The following is a 27,127-nucleotide window of genomic DNA, read 5'->3' as shown; positions in this document are numbered from 1 at the left end:
CATCTCCAGATGCAGGTTGCAAACTACACAATAACACAAATGGTAGGATAAGCAAACATGTATTGACCTAAAATATCTCTACAAAGTAAATATATATAGGCTTTTATTATTAGCACAGCGGTTGATCGGTTACGAATGAACATTTCTAGTAACTTCATCAAACTAATGAATGTATTGTGGAGCATGCACGATGGTCTTCATGTGACAGCTCTTTATATTGTTATGATCTTTTCCTCCTTCAGTTATTAGGGTCAGGTGGGAGTCCCTCCTGATGACGTGTTACTCCGGGGGGAATCCCAGACCCCCGCCTGTGTTCAGCTGTCAGTGTGTGTAAAACAATGTTAATACATCTGAGGCACTAATTTAAAAGTTTCCTTGATACACGAGTGTTGGTTAGTGTTAAACTACTAAGGATTTTTTTATTGATCTTTATTGTGCTCTTGATGATGTCAAGAGCATCGTCAAGACCCCCCCCCCCCCAGAAAAGAACAACATAAATCGAACCAAACCGAAAACCGTGACTCCAAATCCGTGATATGAACCGAACCATGGATTTTGTGAGCCGTCCCACCCTTAAGATGTACCTAAGAATTACCATTCACATATCAACATGCACTGTTGGCGCAGCAGCAGGAGCAATTTGGGGTTAAGTATCTTTCCCAAGGACACATCAACATGTGGACTGGGGAGCCGGGAATCGAACCGCCAATCTTCCAATCGATGGACGATTGCGCGACCTCCTGATCCTGAAACTATTTTGTGTCTCCACTGTTTGTCAATGATGTTGCATGCTGATGATTATATGAAACATACCTGGTAGATAAATGGTCCGAGGCTAAAATGTAATTAAATTAATTAATTAATTTATTTATTTATTTGAAAGCATCTTACAGTCTCCTGCCTGTATGAGAATAACAAATAGGAGGAGGCAGAGTGCTCCACTGTTATTAATGCTATATATCCAGCAGTGGAGAACAGTGTCTCTGCTCCACTGTTAGCTCTGGGAAAGCCTACATATATGTGTGTCCGCTACTTGTGTTTTGCTTTTGTACTCATATGTTGATCTGTTGTCTAGGAATCTAGATCCTTAAAAGCTGTTGCTAGATCAAGTTTTTATTTATGTGGACTGGGTAGGCTGTGGAACTGAATTGCCCTTCTGTGGAAGTTCCTCAGTGTGTAAACTGTGCATCAAAATCTGGATCTTGGTATAATAAGCTAAACAAATAATCAGGAGGAAACGCTGGCAATGTATTTCAAATTCAGTTTTGAATTAAAAACAATGTTTTTGACTGAGTATTATTAAATCTGATACCTGACGTGTTCAATAAACAAAACAATCTGTTCAGTTAGTCTTATAGGCTTGTTCAATCAATCAATCAATCAATCAATCAATCAATCAATCAATCAATCAATCAATCAATCAATCAATCAATCAATCTTTTATTTATATAGTGCCAAATTACTGTTGTGGTGGGCAGTGTCACTGATTATTTTCAGTAGATGGTTATTATTACTATTATTATTATTACTATTATTATTATTATTATTACTATATTTGTTTTTTCCCTCTTTTTTCTGACCTGCAGAGACAAAAATTCCATTTGCAAACTCTGCTTCATTTATTGAGACCTTTGATGTACTGTATATGTTTTGGCTGTCTGTCTTCTTTTCTATGAAGTGTTAGGCCACTTGCGTCAGTGTGGTGACTTGGACAGAGGTGACACTTGAGGCCTTGTGTGTGGGGTCTGAAAAATAATAGCACACTGAGTTGATATGCCATCATGTGCTGACTTCTGGTTGCAAGAATTTTCAAGACATTCTTGAAATTCTGTTGGTCATGTATCAACCTTTTGAAAAAGTAATGTTCATAATCCATAGGTGAACAAGAGGCCCAAAATGCTTTATCAGTTCTAGGTAGTGCTCAATGTAATCATGTTGAGGTTAGAGCTTAAAGTCTGGAAACACTGCTTGAAGAACCTGCCTGTGATCATTATTTTAGTTTGCATGTACTGGATGGATTCCTCTGTGAAAGATGGGGACAACACCAGCTGCAGTTTATTTCAGGTCCATCAATATAGACCATTTTATGTCCCATTCAGGAACTTTACTACCCACCATAAGAGGCAATAACCTCAGCAGAGTGGAATTTCCATGTCCATGCCTGCCAATGCTTAGCTTGGCTGCAAAATTATTTGTAATTTGTTGTGGTTTTTATCACACCTATCATGTGCTGATATGGAAATGTGCACGTGTTTGTGTTTGCATACTCAAGAGTGTAATACTTCAGACAAATCATTTCAAAAAAGATTGCATAGGTGGGAAACCACAAATAGGACAAAGATGCTGTAATGTCTTCATGGCAGTGCACTCACCCGTAACACCAAAATGAGATGCTTTTTCTCCTTGCACAACATTCTGTATATGTGCACGTTTTTATTTTTCTCAATCGAGCTTTCAATTCACAAGTGATATCCAGAGTCAGGAGGATTACACTCTGAAGCATCCAGCTCAAGACAATTCAGAGGGACCAGCTCAGATTTCAACTTAACTCTGAATTTGTTGGCTGCCAGTATCTTTCAAGACAATCTCAGTTATAAAATCTGAGATTTGACAGTCTACATGATTCCTACTTTTGTGCAATCATTAAAGGTGAAATACACATACCTATAGTAGGGATTTTTGAATGGACAATCCAGCATCTTGTTTTAAAGATGTTCAAAGGTTGTTTTATTTTACACAATGCACAAATGACACAGATACCACCTTATTGCCGCTTCGCATGGACTGACTGAAAAGACATTGTTTGAACCTCCAAGCCATTGTGAAACCGGAATTACCCAATTCTATTTACAACTCGAACATATAGAGTGAAAACAGTAATTAGAGGTTTTTTCATTTATTTCAGTGTCTTGTGAAATTAACATCTATCAAAAACTACTGTTCAGTATAGACATACCAGACTGAAGAGTCTGCATCAGCCTGAAGAGATGCATAATCATTTAAACTGACTGCGTTTAATGAAGAAAATTACGTTAATTAAACACAATGACAAAATATGGCTCTAAACCAATGAATAACTCACCAGATTAGGGCAACCAATGAAAGCATCAGTATAATGGCAGTCTGTGCAGGTTGAGAAACTTACTGCATGCCAAAGCACGTTTAGCTTAGAATATCTTCTGTAGTTAAGAAATTTACACAAATACCTTTAACAGTTTGCGATGAATTAGCTGTTTTAAATGATTGATGTAATACAAACCATCTTCTATAACAGGTCTTTACTGTTGGGACTTAATGTGTTGTCTGTCTATCTTTTGTGGCAGGAAAGAAGAAGGAGAAGAAGTCAAAAGTGGTTGAGGAGGGTCGTGGGAAGAGAAACGTCATTCGCCTGCATGAAACATACACTGTGGAGACGGTGGTGGTGGCAGACTCTGACATGGTGCAGTACCATGGCGCTGAGGCAGCACAGAGGTTCCTGCTGACTGTCATGAACATGGTAAGAATCCCAAACACAAATACAAATACAGTCTCTGAAATCACCCCCTAAATATTTATATTTTGTGTTTAGAATCAGTTTTATGTCAAATTCTCTCAGTAGTCACTCACTTAATCTAATATTAGAGGCTTTTGTAGATATTAGATTATGACAGTTGTTGCTGGTGTGCTTTATGTGTGGACCCATGTAAATCTTTACATTTTTTCCTATTTTTTTTAAAAATAAGTTCTTTGCTCACAAATAATTCTATATAATGTACTATAAAGGGATGCAATATTATATTATATTATAAAAAATTTATTCGTAAAGTATCAATGTTGAGATAAGTGACTTTCTCTTTTTTGGTCACAATTTGAGCCATTAGGTCCAATAAATAAAAAAATATCTAAGAGCTGGATCAGTAAATTATTTCCATGCCTTTCATGTGTGTGGCGGGTCAGCAGGAAGTCAATGGCCTCAGTACCCTGTGCAGATTCCCGATAATATAGAAAAAGTCAACTAGTCAGAGGATATTTTGTCAACATCGACCACTGCTTCCTGGACTTCACTCTGTAGGTAGAGGGATGAATCTCTTCTCTCTGCTGTTCTGCATCTGAAATGCTTCCAGTGGGGTATAACGCCGTGAAGAGGACAGAACAAAACTGTGTCATAGTCACGTGACACAGCCGTGACTCAAGGTGGAGGACTCACGGTGGATGTTGAAAAGTTTGATTGTCACAAGCAGAAATAACTTTGTTTGGTGTGTCTTGGTGGAATCAGTCTTGCACTGAATGTACTCCTGTGCTTGACCAGCATTTAATGGAGTGACTTGTCCATGATGACATGTAACTTGGACAGCATTCCAGCTCCACCTCCATAACATCACTTGCCTTGAAGATCAGTTGAGTTTGTTGGCGTCTGCTACCCTCAACCTGCTGCCCCAGCACACAACAGCAAACAGAAGAGCACTGGTCTCCACTGACTTATATCAAATCCTCAGCATTACTGGCAGATGTTAAAGGACCTCAGGATCTGGCCCTTTAGTGTTCTTAGCGCCGTTCAGTTTATTGTCAATGTAAAATGTACACACTGTCCCCCAAGGAAGAAACGGGTTGGTGCTGTCTTGTGTTTTTTAATCAAGAGTCCAAAACCATAAAATCCCAGTTGTAATATTGTAAAACAGTTCAAAACAGCATATTGTGACATTGGAGAAGGCAGAGAATGATCTGATTTAATTTCAGCACTACATTTGTTCCTCACTTACAGTGTTAGACAAGTATGGCTATAAAGTGCCATGTTAGGAGTAGTTTTGCAGGGCAGTGATGTAATCTACTTGACTATTCAACTTTTTTCAGTTTGGAAGAAGCCCATTTGAGCTTAATTGGCTTCAGTGGTCAAACCTAATGTGTCACACTTTATACAGTGTGTGTGTGTGTGTGCCTGTGTGCGCGTGCGTGCGTGTGTATGTGTATGTGTGTGTGTGTGTGTGTGTGTGTGTGTGTGCGAGTGCATGTGTGCGTGCGTGCGTGTGTGTCGCAGACTCCATGGCTTGCATGTGGACATCAGATTATTAGCTTTCCTGACACAGAAGCCCAGAGTCAGAGGTAGGCATTTGAGTCAAACAACTCTGAATTAAACGCTTATATGTTTTATGTCGACATTAAAAAACAAAATAGTATATGTTGCTCAGGAGGTTGAGTCCAGTAATTGGAACATTGTGTGTAGGTGTGTGAAGATGCTTTAGATCCTAATGAGCAGGTTAGCACCTTGCATGTCAGCCTTTTACATCAGCATATAAATGTGTGTGTTAATGGGTGAATTTGGTATGTAGCGTAAAGTGCTTTGAGTAGTTGGAAGAAAGAAAGGTGTGATATAAATGCAGTACATTTATCATTTACATGATTCCTCTCTGCTCATTTTTCTTGTCTTTATACCTTTTCTCCCCTGCTGGTGACATGTGCAGCACTCACAATGTTAGTGCCCTCTCTTGCAGGTCTACAACATGTTCCATCACCAGAGTTTGGGAGTCAGGATCAACATTCGTGTCACAAAGCTGGTGTTGCTTCACAGCCGCCCTGTAAGCTTGACCTTTCACTTTCTTTGACCTTTGTTTAACTCCCTGTGAACCTAACAACCCTGTCTGTCAGTAGATGCTGTCTTTATGTGTGTAAGGAAGGTCATGTTCCTCAAGAAAGAGATTTCTGTTCTTTCTTTAAAAGTGTCCAGTCATATGGAGACTCAAGTTATCAAACTTGAACTTAAAATTTGAAGTAAACCATAGGTTAGACATGAATCAAATATATGGATCAAACATTTTTTCTAATAGTGTAAATATATTAGTTTTACTGACGGTACTGGAATATTGTTGATAATACAGTATATGTTCTACATTGTCAAATGTAATCTGGCATTCAATCTGGCAAAATCTAAACTTCTTCTGGTTGAAGTTGACATGTGAATAATGTTAATTTAAAGATAAAGGAGATTGTGACCAGCAGAGGATGAAGCTAATCTGTGCTGTTTTTCTTCTTCAGGAGAAGCTGAAGGTGGGCCATCATGGTGAGAGGTCTCTGGAGAGCTTCTGTCATTGGATGTATCAAGAGTATGGGGGGCCGCGATACCTTGGTACCAACCACATTCCTGGTGGAAGGGATGACATCCCACCAGTGGACACTGCTGTGCTGGTCACCAGGTATGTAGCCAGCACTTCCTGAGATGAATAAATGATAATTGTATGAAATGTGAGCTCAGCTCTCCTGTTCCGTCAGCTGTGTCCATCTTCTCTATGAAAAATCTGACTGTCACTGTGTCGTCTCATTGATATGTTTAGTAGTGATTCCTCTGCCTTTGTCTTACAGTAAGGTTAGACTGCATCTGAGTCAGCCAACAACCTTACCCTTTTCATAATTCCTCCATCTATGTTGTCAGATCTAAAATGTTTCTTGACATCTTTTTTAAGGTGATCGGTGTTATGATTGGATGTCACAACTTGCTTGTTTTCTCTGTTTTGCATTTGCAAAGAGATAAATTACTATTATTACATTTTTCGCCCTGTTCAAATGGTAAAAAAATGACTTCCCTAATGAAAAGTTTTGATTCGACTTATTCATTTGACATATGTCTGTTATTTATACACTTGTTTGCATTTTTGTCTTTTTTGTTTGTTTGTTTGTTGATATCATGGTCATTGATCTAATCAAGTGGCGAAATGAATGTTATGTGTTTATGTGTATGGGTATGTTGTGGTGTGCCTATCTGTATGTTTCTGTGTGGTATATTTAAAAACACATTTTCTTGGGGAGTCTCAAGGAATCCTTTGGTTTAAATGAGTACTAATGTCTGCTATCAGATCCTATCCTGTCTCCTCTTGCTGTAAGGACTGGGATGAGAGGAATGTAGGGATGGACATGAATACAGCTGCCTTTTGTTCTTGAGGTGGTTCATTTTAGTCCTGATCTGCCCGCCCCTCCTTTATGCCAGTGTCAGGCTGTGTTCAGACCATTCACTCTAAAAATATTGGACACAGCTACCGTGACACCACCCACTGGTTTGTGAATAACTGTTTTGAAGCCTTGAGTTTACATTTTGACTCTTGCCAATTTGGATTTTTTGAGCCAGAAGTTGCCATATTTAGACAAAAAGGTGGAGCTGACCCCGACAATAACTACTAGTTATAATATTATTTATCGCTTGTGAAAAACAGCCTTAAAATCTTTAAAACAAAATGTACGTACTGGAAAAAAATGATCTGACTCCTTTTAGTAAAACCAAACACTAAACAAGACTTTCTTTAGGTGAGCAAAGTGTTACAATTAATCTTCATAACTGAAAAACCCACTGATATAGTGATAGCTATGGCTAAGCCTATACTCTATAAATCTGAGGTTACAACTACCTATCACTCAAAGTGGTCACATCCTTAATAATGTGTAACTTTCTTAGCCTTAGTGGTGTAAATGGTAATGTTATGTCAACATTCAATCCCTGTACAGCTGTCATGAATGGGGGAATTAGCTACAGAGAACAAAACTGTTTTTTGTACCAAGCTAGAACAGCTAGTTTTGGCATTTCTGCAGTGGCTTTATTTTTCAGGCCTGGAGGTTGCTGCTTTGCTCAGACCAAAATCAGCCCTATGTTAGAACATTGCAAGTAGCTTCAGTGGTGGAAGCATGTTGTTTAAGGTACTGATGAGGCAATCAAATAGAATCCAGTAGGTCTAGTTGGAGCTACAGATACATGCATTTAAAGGCTTATTACAAGCTACAGTACAACACCACACAGAAGTCCTACAAATGAAACGAGTTATATGTGTGGTTTGAACATGTGGCTCCAGAACAACACATAGGAGCATTTTCTAATCTTATGCTCCTATAGGCAAGACAACATCATTTGCCTGTGCTTTCCAAAACTCTTAAAATCAGAGTCCAAGCAAAATGTAAAGAAATTGCAAAATTTGATATTTTTAGAGTTGAGGACCAGATGCAGATGACTCATGAGAGTGAAATGATGAAAGAATGTTTACTTTAGACCAATCCATTTGAGATAATTGCAAAAATGTCAGCATGATCATTTTATATTTAATTTTCCTCTGCATTTGTTGCTGTTGGTCATCTTGCTTCTTTTTATCAACACAACTCCATCACTGCTACCTATCCAGGTTTGTGTTCTTGCAAAAGCCTACATCAGCAAACACATACACACACTTTGTATTGCACATTTCACCAAAGATATACACTGACAACCAGGTCTTGTTTAGGTGCTGACGTACAGCTGTTCACACCTACCTGTGCACTGCCACATGTTAGTGGGAACCTTTCCTCCCACTCTGTTGTCACTGTGGTGCTACCACACTCAACATTACTTTGGCTCATATAAACTGCTGCTGTAAATGTGTATGGCCTAAAAGGCTTCCTCTCGCCGCATGTCCGAATGCACGGTTTTGATTGGCTGATTAGTGTCATCTGAGAAGATTGGTCTGTGAGTTTCTGAGGGCCGCTCCACTTTTACCGTAATTGCTGGAGAAGCTGCATCCGTTAAAAAATAGAAACGCTGGGACAAAATTTAACAATAGTCAATATTTCATCAGGTCTGGTTCCGGAAAGGACGGTGTCTGAGACAGGATCCGGACCGTGGTCCGCCTATTAGTGACCTCTGCTCTATAAGATGATTCCATGGGTTTGTTCTTACCCAGAAAGTTCAAGGATACTACTGCTGTAAAGAAGGATTTAGTCAGCCCTGGTCTAGAAGTGGGAGTAAGCCCTGGGATAACAGGGGTCTTAAGTTGCCAAAATGCTTCATTGTAAGTGCTTGTTGGATGGTTGAAGTTTCAGAAAACTCATGCTTTCACTCTGCCTTTTGAGTTTTACCATGTTGAACACCTGTAACACATTTGCCTCCCAACATGGCCAGTTATCTTGTTGTTTTCTAGCATGACCCAGCACTTAATTTTAATAGATATTTGGTCACTTGTTTTCAGAGTAGTTCGTAAATATGGAATGAGTAAACTTGTTTTTGTCTTTCTTTCAGGACAGATTTCTGCGTTCATAAGGACGAACCCTGTGATACTGTGGGTGAGTACCCTTGATATAATGTCTCTATACCTAGCTGGCCTCTACCCCTAGCTTTAACCATCACAACTAAGTACCTGACCCAAGTGCCTCACCCTACATTTACTGTTACAGAAAATCTAACTCACTGTAGACAGTAAATCTAAGTCGTAGCCATCAAACAGCCCTTTTAAGAAGAGGATTGGTCAAAATGTGATAATTTTATATAGAATATTTGTGTTTAATGATAATATACCAAAGTGTGATATTGATATTGCACTGATTTTAAAGTGAAAAACAAAATTGCACAGTTGAACTGAATATAATAGTGTACCTTGTAGTAGCATAATACAGTCAATAACATTATCATTTTGCCCATTTTAAATCTGATAAAGCCGATAACGTAATAACATTTCTGGACCAATAATAAAAATAATAATTCGTTTTTGCCAGTAATGTAATAAGTTATAACATTATTGGCTTAGTTAAAAAAATCATTTACAATTGTTATTAAAGCTGCAAGCAACGATGATCGGGCCCTCGTGAAATTTGCCGTACGTGCATATCAGTGCATGCTGCAGGGCAGACACAGCTGACACGTAGACGTCTTGGCACCTGGGCCTTCATTGAACATTGTGTGATGGGGCTAACTAACACTTCCTGTGTCCACTATGTGGCGCTAGAGATCACCCACTAATTATATGTCATGTTGTAGTATGTGATGCAGATAACACATCCTGTACATTTCATATAAATTGGATAATGTTTGTTATATGAGGCTGACTTACTGTGTCCAGTAGGTGGCACTATGGATATGACACAGTATTGATGCATAGATGTGTTCAGGGCGGGACCCTCTACATGCGTGATCAATTTGGTGTAGATGGGACAATGTCTGTAGGAGTTATAAGGACTTCCTAATTTATGGCGAAGCATCGGAATTGTCTGCACTGTCACGTCCAACACGAATAAGTCATCAGAAAGATTTTCATGATTTTTCATCTCCAACGTGTCAAGATGTTTCTGAGTGAATTTGAAGTTGGTCGGATGAAATCTCTAGGAGGAGTTTGTTAAAGTACGAGTCGTGGAAATGAGGAAAAACAGTGCCTGTTAATAAAAATGGCCGACTTCCTGTTGAATTTAGGGTACGGGTCCAAGAGACTTTTTTTTGCCTCTTCACATGATATATATGTGTACTAAATTTCGTTTGTCTATGTCAATCAGGGACGAGGGGCTCAATTTTCTTAATTCTGTAGTGCCATTTTGCCTCGCCAATTTTCCTGAACCAGAAAATATAACATTTTTCACCAGGTCTGAGGTGTTTTCCTGACTTTTGGGGTATGTTCAGGCCGCCAAAAATACATTTGTTTTGGAAGAAACAAAAGGAGAAAAATAATAATCCCTACAGATCCAATAGAGCTTTGCGCTGGTCAGTGCTCGGGCCCTAATAACTGGAGCTGATAACTGTCTGTGAATGTTCTCATTCTTCCAAGTCATAGTTTTCTGGACTTGTTATATGTCTGTGAAGACGTTTCACCTCTTATACAAGGTGCTTCATCAGTTCATGCGTGTCTGACCAGTCTGAGCTAGTCAGTGGAGCTGATAATGTAATAATCTACTATTCACTCTTAAAAAATATATATATTTATTGGATATTGGGATGGAGGGTGTGAACCCTGCTGTCCACCGTCAAAGTCCCAAGCTTTGAATTTTAAACCATTCACAATGATCTGTATAGTAGTGTCACACTTCCTAGATTGGATAAAATGGTACCAGGAGCGTAATCCAGGCAGCAATTAAGTGATTTAGTAGTGCATAAACAAATGTAGACAGAGAGAGGGTCGCTAAAGAATGAACTACTCTGTATGGTTCTGTTTCCTGTGCTACATGAATTTCTTCTGCCTCTGTTAACGTCTCTGTTTCTGTATTATGTAATGCTGGAGCTCTTCCATCCACAATTGTGATTTTTTGCCATTAGAGGAATTAGCCTCAGTCCATAGACACTAAAGCAGTTTTCTTTTCTGTTTTCTTCCCAATTTGACCACATAAATGTAAGAAAGATTGCAGATTGTTTAGTTTTTTCAGCCCACTATGTTTAATTTATAAGAAGACACAGACATTCCATTCCTGTGTGAAGGACTCAAAGACAGAATGAAATTAGAAAACAAGTTCTGCAAAGACTTGAGTCAGGCGATGTAATATACTGCCATCTGAATTCTTCTGAGAGTAGCAGCACCACAGTGTTTTTTATAGGGAGATCTTGTCATATGAAATACATTTTTGTACAGAATCCAGTCAAATCTGTTGATTTCCTATAGAGTACAATATATGATGGAGGAGTATGGATATTTCCACACTCAGGCAGTATCTGCCTGAGAGGGCCCTCATCACTTGTTAGTGGTTTTATTAGGAATATTGTCCTCTGTGAGTGTTTGTTTTGGTTGTTTAACTGAGCTAATAATTCCATGTGATAGGCTGTCTTGTTTCTTTTTGCAGATGAAATTAAATCTGAAATGAAATTATTTTACTGTAAATTAGTTCTTGATGCAAAGGTACATGGTTTAATGTTGTGAGGGTCATTATTTGGCTTTTATTTGACTTAAAAAAACAATAAATTACCTATTTATACGTGTGACTGAATATGGTTTAGCCAAAAACGTTCTGTTCTTGCTCTACTATAACTGTAAATAAAGTTGACCTTGGCATAATGGCTATATTCAAAGAAGGTTTCTCTCCCAATCAGAGAGCCATCTCAAGTTAAATAATGGATACAGTGTCTAAACATGGTGGCCCATTCATTCCAATGAAAACTGCTCATCTTCTGCAAAGGCTGTGTGTGTGTGTGTAAATTAAAAATATACATATGTGAGCATAGAACTGTGGTCTTGTTTGGTCCAGCAGCTGATGATTTTTCAACAGTCCTTGGAGTTTGAACAGTTTGATCATGGGGTGATGTAGTGGTTAGCACTGTCGCCTCACAGCAAGAGGGTTCTGTGTTGGAACCCAGTGGCCGGCTGTGGCCCTTCAGTGTGGAGTTTCCATGTTCGCCCCCAAAGCAATATCAAGGCCAAAAATCTGTATCTGAGAAAAATGGACCTGAAACTAAAAAAAAGAAGATTTGAAACTGTTAAAAAAGAAGAAGAGATTTGGATGAAATTAAATAATTTATTTAAAACAAATTAATATTATTATTTATTTTTTTTTAAATTCATTTGTCTCTTTTTTGAATGAAGAAAACATATGACCTTGATTTAGCCCCATATCCTTATTGCCTTCAAGCTGTTTAGTGCTCTTACACTGATTTACCCAATGACCAGTTGGTGGGTCTGTTCTTCAAGTCTGTGGTGACTGACTCTCAGAGGTGAGTTATGATAGCCAGTGGTGGGGGATGTTTATCCAAGTGGTACTATCAATTCACACTGGGCTGTGAATTGGTCTTTCCATCTTGCTGGCTTTGTGGTCTGGTTTTGTGACCATAAAGGAGATTGCAGTGGGTGTGGGGGTATTTTATGGCTGGTACTGTCTACCTTTGAAACATGCAGTGCCTTTACCCTACACCTCTGTGCGGTTCTTCTATAGCAATCTGAGAAAACCATGCTTTTATGGAACTGGCTTTGTGAACAGGAATATTGTCATGTCGAAAGAGGAAAGGGTTTTCCTCAAACTGCACACTGTTATCAAACATGCAATAGGACACACAATATCAAAAGTCATTATATGCTGTAACTTAAGGATTTCCTTTAATTGGAATTATGGGACATGATACAAAACAGCCCAATTAGTACAGAGGTGTCCACATACTTTTGGCCATATAGAACCAGACTTTGTTACATGGATGTGAGTGCCTGAGTGTATTGTTATCACTCAGGAGGATCGTCTGATTCAGCAGTGAGCTTGGAGGATATTTTTGGGTAAGGGGCACTGTATGATTTTTAATAACAAGATCACTGAGTGTATGTAATAGCAACCAGTGTTTCCATTACCTTAAATAGGTCATTGGGATTTATGTGGCAATGAATGATGAAGTGCAGTAGGTTAAATTGATAGTCACATACATTGTGATTTTGATTATTTATTTAGTTAGTCAAACATTTGGTATAGTATACTGTGGTTTTCTACTCTGTTTCATCTGTAGTTATTAAGCTAACTCAAACCCCAATTCAAACAATAGCAGTACTCTTTCTGGTTATCTACTCGGCAGGGGGCAGAGGCAAAAGGGTGAGGCAGGCCCAAGCAGCTTCTTAAGAGCTCGCGGGCACACCATTAAGATGAGTGCTTATTTGAGCGTGTGTTATTGGTTTATTGATAGGGAGTTGTTTTATGTAGATATTCATTCTTTGCATTCTATTTGTATATGGTGTTATGTATTTACTATTTAATATGGTTTTGAGCCTACCTAAGCAGACTTGTCCACCTGATTGCCCACAGCTGGGAGGGTATATAAAGCAACTAATTGCTTTTAACGTACGTTGGTGTTGGTGTGTCTCATGGTGTCTGTATAGAAAACAATAAATGACATGATTGGTGTTTTGCATTTTACATCCGTCTCAGACCTTTCTGTGCAAAAAAATGTAAGTCACCACAGGTCACCAAGGGTTTCAGCAGTGTGTGGAGCTAGGTAGCTCATTCCACCATTGTTGAACCACAAACGAGAAGAGTCTGGATCGTGATTTCCTACCATGCAGTGATAGTATTACCAGACTTAATTCATTTGCTGAATGGAGCAAATGGGAGGAGACATACAGCCTAATGAGTAACTCAGTGTAGGAGGATGCCATTCCATTTGCTGCCTTGAAGACAAGCATCAAAGATTTGAACTTGAGATGAACAGAATTGTGACAAGGGGTTTATTTAGATTGGTTTAACACCAGGCGTGCTGCTGCATTGTGCATCCTCTGCAGAAGTTTAACAGTGAATGCTGGGAGTTGGACCAGGAGAGATTCTTAGTAGTCCTGTTGTGAGATGATTCGGAGTAGGAGTTGACCTGCATGCTCAGAAAGGTACGGCTGAATCCTCCTGATGCTGTATATGGCAGGGAGACTGCTGCAATGTAATCAGTGAAGGACAGCTGGTCATCTTGTAAGACTCTTTGAATACTTGGATGGTAATAACAGGTATTGACCGAGCTGTGCAGCAAGGTTGTAATGAACAGCTGTACTCACAGTGCAAACAGTAAACTTAATTCAGGTTCAGCTGAATCAGCACCACTTTCCAGATCAGCTCCTTACTTGGTACCTCCGTCCAAATAGTTCAGTGTCATATTGTATCTTAAAATGTTTTTTTTTTTTTCATTTTCACTTTTTTTCAGCTTTCACCACGTTTTGCTAAACAGATGATGTGTTCATTACTAGTTCAACAGGTCTGGACCAATCATAATTCTATTCACTCTTTAACCCTATTTCATTGGTAAATTCAAATTACTTGATGAATGCTACAAATATTCTGAAATCTCTTGTACTTGAAAACAAATGTGTGATTTTTGGCCCAAAATCGCATATTATCAGCATGCACATAGCTGTGAGGTAATGGAAATGCAGACAGAGGCAGTGTTGTGAGGCAAGGTGGGGGCTCCTTTTTTATGTATTTTTTTAATTTAACCTTTAACCAGGAAAGTCATTAAGAACAAATAATTATTTACAATGGTGGCCTGGCAAAGGCTCTCGGAATAAAGGGATAAAGGGATAAAGGGATAAAGGGATAATGCAATAAAAAAAGAAAAGTCAAAAGTTAAAAAGACACCAACACACCCGCTACTTAATACAATGACAACAAGCACTGGGTGTGACTACAAGTGTTACATAAATGACATGCAGTCTATTAAACAAGTATAGGCCAGGTAGCTAGCAGTCAAAAAAAAAAAGTAGCATACACAGCAGTAAGACAGGCAAAACAAAACAGCAGCAAGAGAGCAAGAATTTGCATGGGACAACAGTAAGCAGCAAACAGACATGGGTTAGGGAATATTGGTGGCTCAGGAAAGAGCTGAATGTATCAGTTAGGCCATGCCTGGCTCTGTACGACCCTACCATGTATGCCCTACCATTATATTCTCAACCTGCTAATCTTCCTTCACAATGTGAACATGCCAGCTCTTTGTGCAAACAAGCCCAAAGTGTGTGACATACTTTGAGCCTCACTATAATCACAGCACTCATAAAAGGTCCTGCTTCAAAACCCCTGCTACCCACGTGTTCCCTCCCTGTCTCTCCTTCCAAACCGTCTAGAGCTTTTTCATGTCTAAAGGCCCAACATTTGATACAATTCCAATGACCCACATGGTTTCAGTTGTTTGTCTGTTTTGTTCCAAAGGATGGGAATAAATAAGCCTTTTTTACAGCCTATCATCTGGATCATTTCTATTAAATGAACATATAATGAAAGCAGCACTAATCAGTATTTAATGGGTCAAATGACAACTCATAAACTCTGCAGTTATTCACATCCCTCTGGAACATTTTTATGGAGTATTGTTTTGGTACAGTACACAATTGTAGTGTTTTGGTTCATTTATATACCTACATCTTGCTTCCAGTAGCAGCAGGCAGCTGTTGTGAAGGAATGAAGCAATGAGTATTTATTGAGTATTGTACTGAGGCAATTGTACTTTTACCTGATCATTTTCATTTTCAGCCACTTCATATTTATCTACTACTACTAGTACTACTTCATCCACTTTATATTAACTTGTTGCTTTACAGATTTTACATACAAAATATACAACCCCAATTCCAAAAAAGTTGGGACACTGTGTAAAATGGAAATAAAAACAGAATGCAATGATTTGCAAATCTCATAAACCCATATTTCATTCACAACAGAACACCGACCAAATATCAAATGTTTAAACTGAGAATGTACAATTTTAAGGAAAAAATAAGGTCATTTTAAATTTAGTGGCAGCAACACATCTCAAAATAGTTGGGACAGGCCACGTTTACCACTGTGTAGCATCCCCTATTCTTTTAACAACAGTCTGGAAACGTCTGGGATTTGAGCAGACCAGCTGGAGTTTTGGGGGAGAAGAATGTTGTCCCATTCTTGTCTGATATACTGTAGAATTTTAGCTGCTCAACAGTCCTGAGTCTTCTTTGTCATATTTTTCATTTCAAGGTGACCAAATGTTTTTTATTTGGTGAAAGATCTGGACTGCAGGCAGGCCACCTCAGCACCCAGACTATTCTACTACAAAGCCATGCTGCTGTAATAGATGTAATATGCAGTTTATCATTGTGTTAATGAAATATGCAAGTTCTCCCTGAAAGAGACGTCGTCTATAAACCTTTCAGCATTGACGGTGCCTTTCCACATATGCAAACTGTCTATGGGGGTGCATCACCTCTTTAGTATGGAAGATGTGGCGTCCATGGTTTTCAAAAATAATTTCAAATTTTGATTCGTCTGACCACAGAACAGTTTTCCATTTTGACTCAGTCAATTTTAAATGAACTTTGGCCCAAAGAAGACACCAGCGTTTCTAGATCATGTTTACAAATGGCTTCTTCTTTGCATGATAGCACTTTAAACTGCATGTAGATGTGGATGGCATGAAGATCACAGGCATCCAATATTGATTTTCAGCCTTGTCCCTTGCACACAGAGATTTGTCCAGATTCTGGGAATCTTATGATGATATTATGTACTTTAGATGATGAGACATTCAAAGTCTTTGCAATTTGACATTGAGGAACATTATTCTGAAATGTATTTATTATTTTGTTTTTGGTTTTTTGTTGTATTTTATTTTATGATGTTGTGAGGAAGTTGTGAAGAAGGGACAGGACTAAATAAGCTTTCTGTTTCCTCCTGTTCCCTCTTGAACACATTATTTTGATGGCTATTTGTTGTTGTTGTTCGAGATAAAACCAAACAATAAACAATTAAACAATAAAATTGTTCCATAATTTGTAGACGCAGTTTTTCGCAAATTGGCCCATCTTTACTTCTGAGAGACTCTGCCTCTTTAAGATGCTCTTTTAATACCCAGTCATGTTACTGACCTGTTGCCAATTAACCTAATTAGTTGAAAAAAGGCACTCCAGCTGTTTCTTTTTAGTACCACTTACATTTCCAGCCTTTTGTTGCCCCCTTCCCAACTTTTTTGAGACGTGTTGCTGCCATCAAATTCAAAATGATCTAATATTTTTTCATGAAATAGTAAAATATCTCACTTTCAACATTTGATATTTTTTCCATGTTCTATTGTGAATAAAATATGGGTTTATGAGATTTGCAAACCATTGCATTCTGTTTTTATTTACATTTTACAGTGTCCTTACTTTTTTGGATTTGGGTTGTATTATCAGTTTTAGAGCAGAAAGAAGCTAAGTAAGAAGCTTATCCAGTACCAGGATCTACTAGTCGCTTGTCTGAGAGAGAAACCGGGATGAGCTGAGGATAAAGAGGAGAGGAACTCGAGCCGGAGCGATGGTGAGGAAGAAGAACATGGAGAAAATGGAGAGGTGGTGGAGACCAGGCAGGGAGTTATGGTCCTCTGAAATGATGCGAACGCGGAAGTAACTTAAAACTGCATTCTATCAAAAGGCCACCAGGGGGCGACTGTTTTGGTGTCAAAAGGACTTCCGTCTCTATACAAGTCAATGGAGAATTCACCAACTTCTCACTTGATTTATAACCTCAGTAAACGTTTTCAAAATGTGTTTATGGTCTCAATCGCTAGTTTAAAGCCTTCTTCAATGCAGTATGATGTTCATTTGTGAAATTTTGGCCTCCCTGATTTTATATGTGACGATAAAGCAGGGTATGCATTAGGGCGTGGCTACGTCGTGATTGACAGGTTGATTGGTTCACAGGTTCAGGAGGGCGCCTCTTGCTCCTCCTGATGCCCATATAAGTATAATCCGTGGGTTTTTTTTTTACCCGGCATGCACCGGAAATTTTCAAGATGGCGCTGCCCAGATCCGAAACTGTTCGCTTCCAAGCAGCAGTCCACAAACCAATGGGTGACGTCACGGATGTTACGTCCATTTTAAATACAGTCTATGGTGGAGACATAAGCCATATCTCACCACTGTTGTCAAGGAGACTGGATAGAAACAGCCCAGCCCCAATCTCCGCTCACTTCCGTGTCATCCACAACCAATCAGAAAACAGACTCACCTGAAACTCGCCCCCCTAACACCCACTCCCTCATTCTAAATGAACTCATCACTGATAATAACTTACACTTTTGTCTCACTGAAACCTGGCATAAACCAATGGACTATTTTACTCTCAACCAGACCAACCCCACAGGGTACTCCTACATTGCACACCCACGTCCTGAGGAGCGAGGCTGTGGTGTGGATTTTAAAACGGTCCCCATCTAAATTTCCCCTGCTCTCATTCGAACAGCTAGCCTTGAAACTCCCTGGTCCCACCCCTCTGGTCACCGCCATCAATGACCACCCCCCCAAACCAAACCTTTCATTTTTTCTCTGACTTCTCCCATTTTGTCACTTAGTTATCTGCCATATCACCCTCTGTCCTCCTTCTTGGAGATTTTAACTTCCACATTGACAACATATATTGCAAATCTGCTTCCGACTTCCCGGACCTGCTACAATTCCTCGTCTTCACCCAGCGCGTCAACTTCCCTACCCTTAACTGTGGGCACGTTCTTGATCTGGTCTGCTCCTCTGGTCTCTCAATCCCACACATCTACAGCCTCGATCTCCAAACCATCCCACCCCCATTCACAAGGAAAAACGGACAATTACCTTCAGGAACATCAATCTATCTATCTCCCCCTCGGTATTCTCTGCTTCACTGTCCACTGCCATGTCCAACTCCCCCTCCATCATCTGATAACCCTCACCAATTACTACAACCACACCCCATCCTCCTGTCTGGATCGATTAGCTCCCCTTAAATCCAAAACTGTCTCATTCACCCACTCTGCTCCCTGGTACACCCCTTAACTTCACCTTATGAAATCCCGTAAACAACAACTGGAAAGGCTCTACAAGAAAACACACCTTCAAGCCTACACTGACTTCCTCCAAGAGTACAAAGACGCCCTGAAATATGCCCAGTCCACCTCCTACTCTCACCTTATTAACTCTGGCTCCATTAACCCCAAGGCTCTCTTCTCCACCATCAACAAACTCCTCTCCCCCCCGATAACATTTCCAACTCATTCACAGCGGACCAATGCAACTCTTTTCTCTCCTTTTTTCAAAACAAAATTGACTCCATCCACGGCAGCTTATCCACCTTATCTGCCCCTCCTTCCTCCCCCGCTCATTTGTTCCCTCATCTCCCCTCCCCTACTCAAGAACTGCCCCCCTGTCATCTCCCCTCTCATCACCAAAATCATCAACACCTCTCTCAGTACTGGCTGTGTCCCCCTACCTCTCAATCTTGCCTCTGTTACACCCATCCTCAAGAAACCTGGACTTGATCCCAACTCCTTCAATAATTATCGGCCAATCTCCAACCTCCCCTTCATATCAAAAACTCTTGAACGTGTTGTTGCTGGCCAGCAGAAAACTCATCTCACCCCCAATAAGCTGTATGAAACTTTTCAGTCTGGATTCCGCACCAAACACAGCACAGAAACAGCCCTCCTCAAAGTCACTAATGATCTCCTCCTCTCCTCGGATTCTGGACAGCTAAATCTCTTCATCGTCCTCCACCTCTCTGCAGCGTTTGATACCTTTAACCACTCCATCTTCCTCTCCCGTCTCCAACCCCCCCTCAACATTACTGACACCACCCTCACCTGGTTTAAATCTTATCTCACTGACCAACTTGGTCCCCTCCTCTTAGTCATCTACCTCCTCCACCTTGGTGACATCATCCGTCACATGCTGATGACATTCAACTTTACATCTCCACCAAATCTATCTCCTTTCCCACCTACACCTCTCTCATCAACTGTCTGACCGAAATTAAACTCTTGATGCAAAAAAACCTTTCTCAAACTCAACTGTGACAAATACCAACTCATCATTATTGGCCCAAAATCTCTCCCACAGTCCCCCCACCTCTCCATCATCATTGATAACTCCACGCTGTCTCCCTCTCCTCACATCCGCAACCTTGGCGTGATATTTGACACTAACCTCACATTCGAACCCCACATCAATCAGATAACCAAAACTGCATTCTTCCACCTCCGCAACATTGCCCATCTCTCTCTTTTTCAGCTGCTGAAACCTTCATTCACACCTTTGTCACTTCCTGCCTAGACTATTGTAATAATATTCTCTATGGTTCCACCTCCAAAGCCCTCAATAAACTCCAGTATATTCAAAATTCTGCTGCCTGACTCCTCACTGAAACTCGTTCTAATGACCACATCATCCCTGTCCAACAGAACCTCCACTGGCTCCCCATCACTCACATCATCCAATATAAACTGCTTCTCCTCATCTTCAAATCCTTCCACAACCTTGCCCTCTCTTACCTCACTGACCTGCTCCATCCATACATTCACTCCTGTAACCTCCGTTCATCAGATACCAACCTTCTCTCTACCGCTCACGACCAAGCACTGGACCTGGGGGGACAGAACCTTCTCAGCCTTCTCAGTTGCCGCTGATTTACACCCTGTGTGTGTGAGTGTGAAGGGGGAAGTCTGTGTTTCTGGTATATCCACCATATGAGTATTTTAGAGTGTATCTGCACATTTTTAAATATATGGGCATACATGCAAATGTTTGTCATTCATATTTTAGTGTACACATTGTATAGATAAAATCTATACAGTCCAAATACCAACTCAATATAGCATGTTTGTTTATAGTATAGGGATGTAGATTAGAGATGATTTAAAGTGATGACCATGTATCTGTTAGAAGACAACACTAGACTCTAAAGTGGTTCCCATTCAACACAATGAAACTTTCTTGTCAGAACATATGCGACAAAAGTTTACTTCTTAGTTTGCTTCAGTGTTATGCGTTCCACCACACATGTTCATTAGTGTCTCTTTCACCTAGCGTCTACATTGGAATGACATTGCTTGCTAACAAAATAGCTTTGGGAGAATTGTAAAAATATAACATTTTTGTGGTTTACAAATCTGAGGACTAATTGAACATTACAAATCACTGTTCAAAAATAAAATATTTTTATTATGTGACAATGCTATGATTGACATCTGAACACGTATTTGTATGTGTTTAACATGCAAGCATGTGTGCTTACGTGTGTGGAGAGAATGTGAACAAAGCATCTCTTCCAGTCTGAGTCAGGCCTGTGTTGTCAGCACTGGGAGCTTCGACTGCCCAGGATTCAGTGGCTCAAAGGAAAGCCCTCCATGTTGTAATAACTAATTAGCGCAAAATAAATGGCTGACCAAAGCTGCTTGTGGGCAGCATAGCGCTGTGAGTCCAGAGGCCTGATCAGGCTTTGTGGCTCTTTTGAGGCTGTCTGGCTGGATGTGCCGCCAGCTCTCTGAGCTACCACATTACTGTTTGATCAGCCAGCTAGCCCCTAACACTAGGTCAAAAACCAGCACTGATAACTGCAGTGCTGTGGATCGCAGCTCTTTGTCCTGGAGCTTTAGCCTAAGAAGTGCTGGCTTCAACGGATCTTTGATGTTGCACAAAATCTCAGTCACACCTCTGACCTCACTGTGGAGCTTCACCACTCAGCTTTGTTTTATTCAAATGGGATTTTCAGGCCAGTACGTTAAAGCCTTGCTCAGTACTAGTATACAGTGTCATTTAAAGGGAATCTGACCAGCTAATGAAGAATTCATGGACCAACAAAAAATGAAAGGCGCTCACTCACCACTGCAACCAGAAGTTTCACTTGCTTCCCATTTTTTGTACCTAGAACGCATGTCTGTGTCTGACTGTCTGTAGTCATGAATGAAACCAAAATAATATGTGGACGGAAAGTTGGTGGCTTACTAACCAACCCAGTTTCCTAGGAAGGTTTGTGTTTGTGTCCTACTTAATGGTTTTGCCTAATACGATTAAGAGGAAACCACAAATGAGGCAGGGGGTTCTTTTTCTTCCATGTGAATATCTTCCCCCCAAGTCTCATGGGTCTTTTCATGTCACTTTTAGGAGCCAGATGCTGTCATTACAAGCAACCACAACGGATTCAGATGAAAGTCGGCAGTTAACATGGTTACATGGCGGCATTCATTTTGTTGTTAGTTGCCTAGCAACAGTGTTAAACTAAATGTAAATCATTTTACAGCCAAGCAGATTATCATGGCTGTTTCCTCGAGCCGCAGATGTGACATAACCAATTCAATTTGAAGGAAGTAATATCACCATTAAAATAAAAAACTTGAGGTCCTTTACTTAGAAAGTCCGCAAGACTCCTGCTCTGGAGTGATTAAGGTGATGTTGTTTCCTCCTCTAGCACACTGATGGGAGGCCACTGTGCTATGTGCAGGGCTCTCAACTGTCATGAAAAGTTTGGCCGGTTAGCCTGAAACCTGTTTGAGGATTAACGCTGTTAATGTTGACATCACATGGCGCTGTTTTCATCAGTTTTTGGGCTCCGCTGTTTTTTTCTGAGCAGGTTCTGCCTCAGATGATGTAGATTTATGTTTTAACCAGCGGTCTGTGTTTGTTTCCTTAAACTTAATATCACTGTTAGCGTGTCTGTGTTATGCTAGCGGGAGGTGCAGACAAACTGACAAACTCAGGCTATCAGCGGAGAAGGCTTTGGATATCCGATATTTCTCAGTGGGTAAGAAAACATCGAAGGATACAGCTACCCCCCCCCCCCCCCCCCCCCTAGCTGCTTCATCTCCCAGGAGTCCCAGATAGCTTGAGGTGCTGTACGACAGGTGAAAGAACAATGGTTCTTTTGGACCCATCATCCAGGTTTGCATGAGCCTCCATAGTACGTCTACCATTGTGTATGAGGACCTTTACTACCTTCAACATCACTCTTTGAGAATGGTTTGGGCGATTAAGGTATATCTTTGTGGTTGGTGATCTCACCATGAGGACTGCATTGGTGGTGTGCTGGACTGAGTCGTGCAGCACAGTAAGGTGTAGCTCTTTGCAGGTCTTGCAAGGGCGCTTGAGGTTACAGTTCTCTGTAGCATGGTTACGGCCACACTTCCAGCACCTTTTACCTTCCTTTATCCATGTGACGACCTGACTGGTGCTGAGCTTCTTAAAGTTGTCACAGGAGTTGAGGTAGTGGTCTTTATTGTCACAGTGAGGGCAGTAAGGCTTTGGCTTGGTGTGGACAGGCTCAGATGTAGCTGTTTCATTCTTAAGAGTGAAAAGAACGAGTGTTGACCTTTCCTTCTGATTGAAGGCCCCTCTGTCCTTCCTGGTTGGCCTAAGGAGGTCAGTAGGATATAAGGCTGCTGCACGACTAGAGGTCCGCTTAGCTTGTTTCTTAACCTGTAGCCAGGCAGCTAAGTCTGGGAGGGTGTAGGTTCGGTCTGTACCTGACTGCAGAATGCCACGATTAAGGCAGTACTCTACAAAGCTGTCTCTGTAGGAGGGTGGCATTTTAGTGAGCAGCCGGTAAACATGGGACCCGCACATGAGTTTGTAGCCGTTCTGGCAATCAAGGGTTTGCAGCATGCCCACTAAAGATTGGACGGATAGGGCGAAGGAGTCGAAGGCATTTGCGTCATCCATCTTCAGTGCAGGGGTATTCAGGATGGCACCTAGCTCTGACTGAGCGAGCTGTCTAGGCTGACCATATTTTTCCTGCAGTGCCTGAAGTGCAGTGGTGTATGGGTGTGAGTGGTGCATGTAAGCCTTGGCTAGCTGGAGGGCGCTGGGTAACTTCAGGTGGCTGAGCAACACTTGATATTTGTACTGCTCGCTGAGGTGGTTGTGACTGTTTAGGAGATTGTCCAGTGCCATTTTCAGGAGAGCAAAGTCGCTCTCACGTCCACTCTCTAACACTGGCAGAGTCGGCCTAGGGATGCCATATGCTGAGGCAATTAACAGTTCTGCCCTAGTTCTGCCCCATTCCCATTGCAGGGAATGGCTGTGGGCTCCAGTTGTGTGACTGCTGGAGGTTGTGGCGGTGAGTTAGGCTGCCAGGCTGAATAACACATTGCAGGATTGTAGAGAGTTGGTGCATCATAGGAGGGCGCTGTGCTCGCTGTGGTCGGCTGCACCAATGATCTACTGTAGGCCAGTGTGACTGGGGCTGCAGGTGGCACTGGTAGAGGCGGTGCTGCAGCGGGTGAGGCTGACATTGATGCAGGAGTTGCTGGCAGGGGCTGTATTACTGGACTGATGACAGACATGGACAGCATGGTTGGGGCTGCAGGAGCTGTCAGTGATACTGGGGACTGTGGGCTAGGGAGTGGTAATGCACGGTTATGCGGCGCAGGTGGTGCTGCAGCAGATGAGGGTGCAGGTACTGTCAACTGTGCAGTATTTGCGGTGTGTATTGCTTGCATTGATGCAGCAGGGGATGGTGATGAGGGAGTCTCATGAGAACCAGCGTTAGTGTCAGCTGTAAGTATGGAAGTGACCAGTTTGGCTACTTCTAGGTCAGACTCAGCCTGCTTTAGGCGACGACTTCTCTCCAAACGGTTTGTTAATGCTTCTTTGGCTTGGAGGGCTACTTGATTTTGTCCATATCGCCCAGCCCTACTTTTACATTACTTTTTTTGTTCTTTAGAAGTTGCATATCCCTCTCTTTTGCCACCTTGTAGCAAATGACTCTGGGTCTGCAGACTGACTAGTTGCAGATGCCGATCTGGGTGGGAACCCTGGCAAGTGTAAGTAGGGACACATTGGCAAAGGAATATGGGCAGTTCTTGTGACAGTATTAGAGTCCCCCTTAAGTTTAAGGCAATTGTTTCATTGCTCAAGGATTCCACATAATCAGTCTTTACCTTGTCTCTAGTGACTGAAAATCCCTTTGAATAAATATATATATATATATATATATATATACTAATAGTTACCTGCACAAAAATAAACAATTTTGAAATATTTCTATTGTTGTATCTTTAGAAAAAGTCATATAATTTCAGGCTTGAAGAATATAATTTAATCTGTTGTTAAGGCTTTCAAAGGCTGTATTACAGGTTGAACAAATGTTTTAGTAGTCAACAACAGGTGGCACCAAAAATCTGTAAAACAAGTGTTCCCCTCATGACTGAAGTGAGCCACCATCCTTCAGAACTAGCTTATAGTGCCAGGGACCTGAAAGATGCAGATACGCAGTGGTCACATCGAACAAAGTGTCAACAGTAATATAGAAACAGTAATCTAACAACAAAGCTCCCCTGAGTTCTGTGTGTGCATGGAGGGGCAGCTCCGCCCATGGTGAAACAGAGAAGAGGAGAGAAACTCGGTGTGACCGTAAATGACCCCAAACACAGTAGTCTCACACTGAGTTGAGTGTGCACATACATTTGGGAAATAACATTAACAAATATAGTTTCTATAGTGTTTTGATTTTGGTTTTGGTTAACATGTGTGTTTAAGAACCTATTAAATATGATTGATGTTGGACAGGCTAGGTTTACCTGGTTTTGTATGTGCCCAACCAGTTGGAGATCCAACCAAATATAAGTGTCCAAAAACAAATTTCTCAGATTTGAAATCTGCAATGATTTCAAATATATCTTGAAGCACGTCTTGAATAGTAAAACTTGGATAATGTAAACAGATTAAACATGACTATACCAAGTTAACGTTTTAAATATCGTCTCACTGCATGTAAAAGCAGAAAAGTAAAAATAAACATTTCTGATCTGCTTTATTGGAATAAAAACATCATTGATGCTGTCCTATACTCCTATACTTCCAGACCATAGAACATATACACACATAATTGCAGTCTCTGACTAAGCATGCATGCTTGTAAAACAACAAAGCAGTAAAGAGGGAACAAAACACATCCAAAGCCAGACCAACATCTGTTTCCATCAGCCCAAAAAGTTTCCAATGAAGATGGCTATAGCTTTCAGTCCAATCCCATCCAAAATCCCCATGTTTTGATTGTACTAAATTCTACAAAATAGCTACAAGAGAGACCTTTGGAGGATCACTGTTTTCTAAACAGCAGACCTTATCCAAACTCCACTCATCTCAGAATAATACTATAATGTACTGTTAAGAAACAACATCAATAATAATAATAATGAATATGTAAAAAAAAAAAAAAGGGTTAGTCTCAGGTATTGTCTCTTGATTTCCACCCTGATAAAGACCTGCTAAGGCTGAATCTGGTTGATTTTTTAAATTGATTTATGGATTCATTTTAAATCAAAACTCTGAAGATTTGGACCCTTTGTCTTTATGAGCACATGCATCCTAAGATTTACCCATAGACTGTTTTGACTGTTTCCTATTAGGGCTGTGCGACATTATGATGATAAAAAACATCTGTCGTTCATATAGTTGAGATGCAAATTACATTGTTAAATTACTTTCCTTCGTAACAAGTTTAGTTGTTGTGTTGGGTCTAACCAGACGACCACCACAAATAATTTATTTATTGATTTTCATAATTAATCAACAATAATCAAATAAGGTGGGTAATGTAAGTTTGAAAATAGGGCCTCTATCAAGCCAAATAGCCACAGCCAAGCCCAAGACTCAAGTACATCATGTCAGGAGACTCCACATATAACATATCAGGCCAGAATGCTTCATACGGACACTACTCACTCCTGGACATCAAGTTGAATTTTGTGGTGGTACACGAAACTATAAGTCATAGAGGTGAAGAATAGTTATTGGCTTTAAGTGGATGGCCTAGAGAGGTGCTTTTCCAAATTGGGAGAGTATGATGTAACTTTATCTGTTTTGGCAACCAAAAACCACCCATCAGTGCAGAAAGTCATGTGTCAGGATTATAAATGCATACAGCATGAGTATGACCTCTAGTATGTGAAAAAGTCTGTGAAAAAATGAGTGCTGCAGTGCCACAACAAAAAGCTGTTTGAGTGGATCAGAATGATTCTTAAAGACTTAAAGACTACAGAGGGCAGTTTCTTTCAGAATCGTGGTGGCATCATGCATCAGACAGGTTTATTGATAATACTTTGATTCAGTGTATGAATATGTGTGAATGGGTGAATGTGGCATGTAGTGTAAAAGTGCTTTGAATGATCAAAAAAGACTAGAAAAATGCTATATAAGTACAGTTCATTTACCATTTACCATAAAGTCTATAAGAGAATCTGTGAATTCACTGA

The 27,127-nt window shown here is 40.5% G+C and overlaps 1 protein-coding gene across 1 annotated transcript in view; it reads left to right on the top strand.

Moving 5' to 3' along the window:
- Positions 1–27,127, top strand: part of adamts17 (ADAM metallopeptidase with thrombospondin type 1 motif, 17) — a 119,597-nt gene that overhangs the window by 39,510 nt on the left and 52,960 nt on the right. Inside the window, exons 4-7 of the mRNA XM_062419070.1 lie at positions 3,324–3,496; positions 5,469–5,552; positions 6,010–6,167; positions 9,002–9,045. Coding sequence (XP_062275054.1) covers positions 3,324–3,496; positions 5,469–5,552; positions 6,010–6,167; positions 9,002–9,045 — 459 coding nt within the window. The remainder of the gene's footprint in view (positions 1–3,323; positions 3,497–5,468; positions 5,553–6,009; positions 6,168–9,001; positions 9,046–27,127) is intronic.

This window comes from Scomber scombrus, chromosome 1, assembly GCF_963691925.1.
Source record: "Scomber scombrus chromosome 1, fScoSco1.1, whole genome shotgun sequence".
In the NCBI taxonomy this organism is placed as follows: domain Eukaryota; kingdom Metazoa; phylum Chordata; class Actinopteri; order Scombriformes; family Scombridae; genus Scomber; species Scomber scombrus.
The sequence above is the reverse complement of the archived record's forward strand: the minus strand, read 5'-3'. Positions and strand labels throughout refer to the sequence as shown.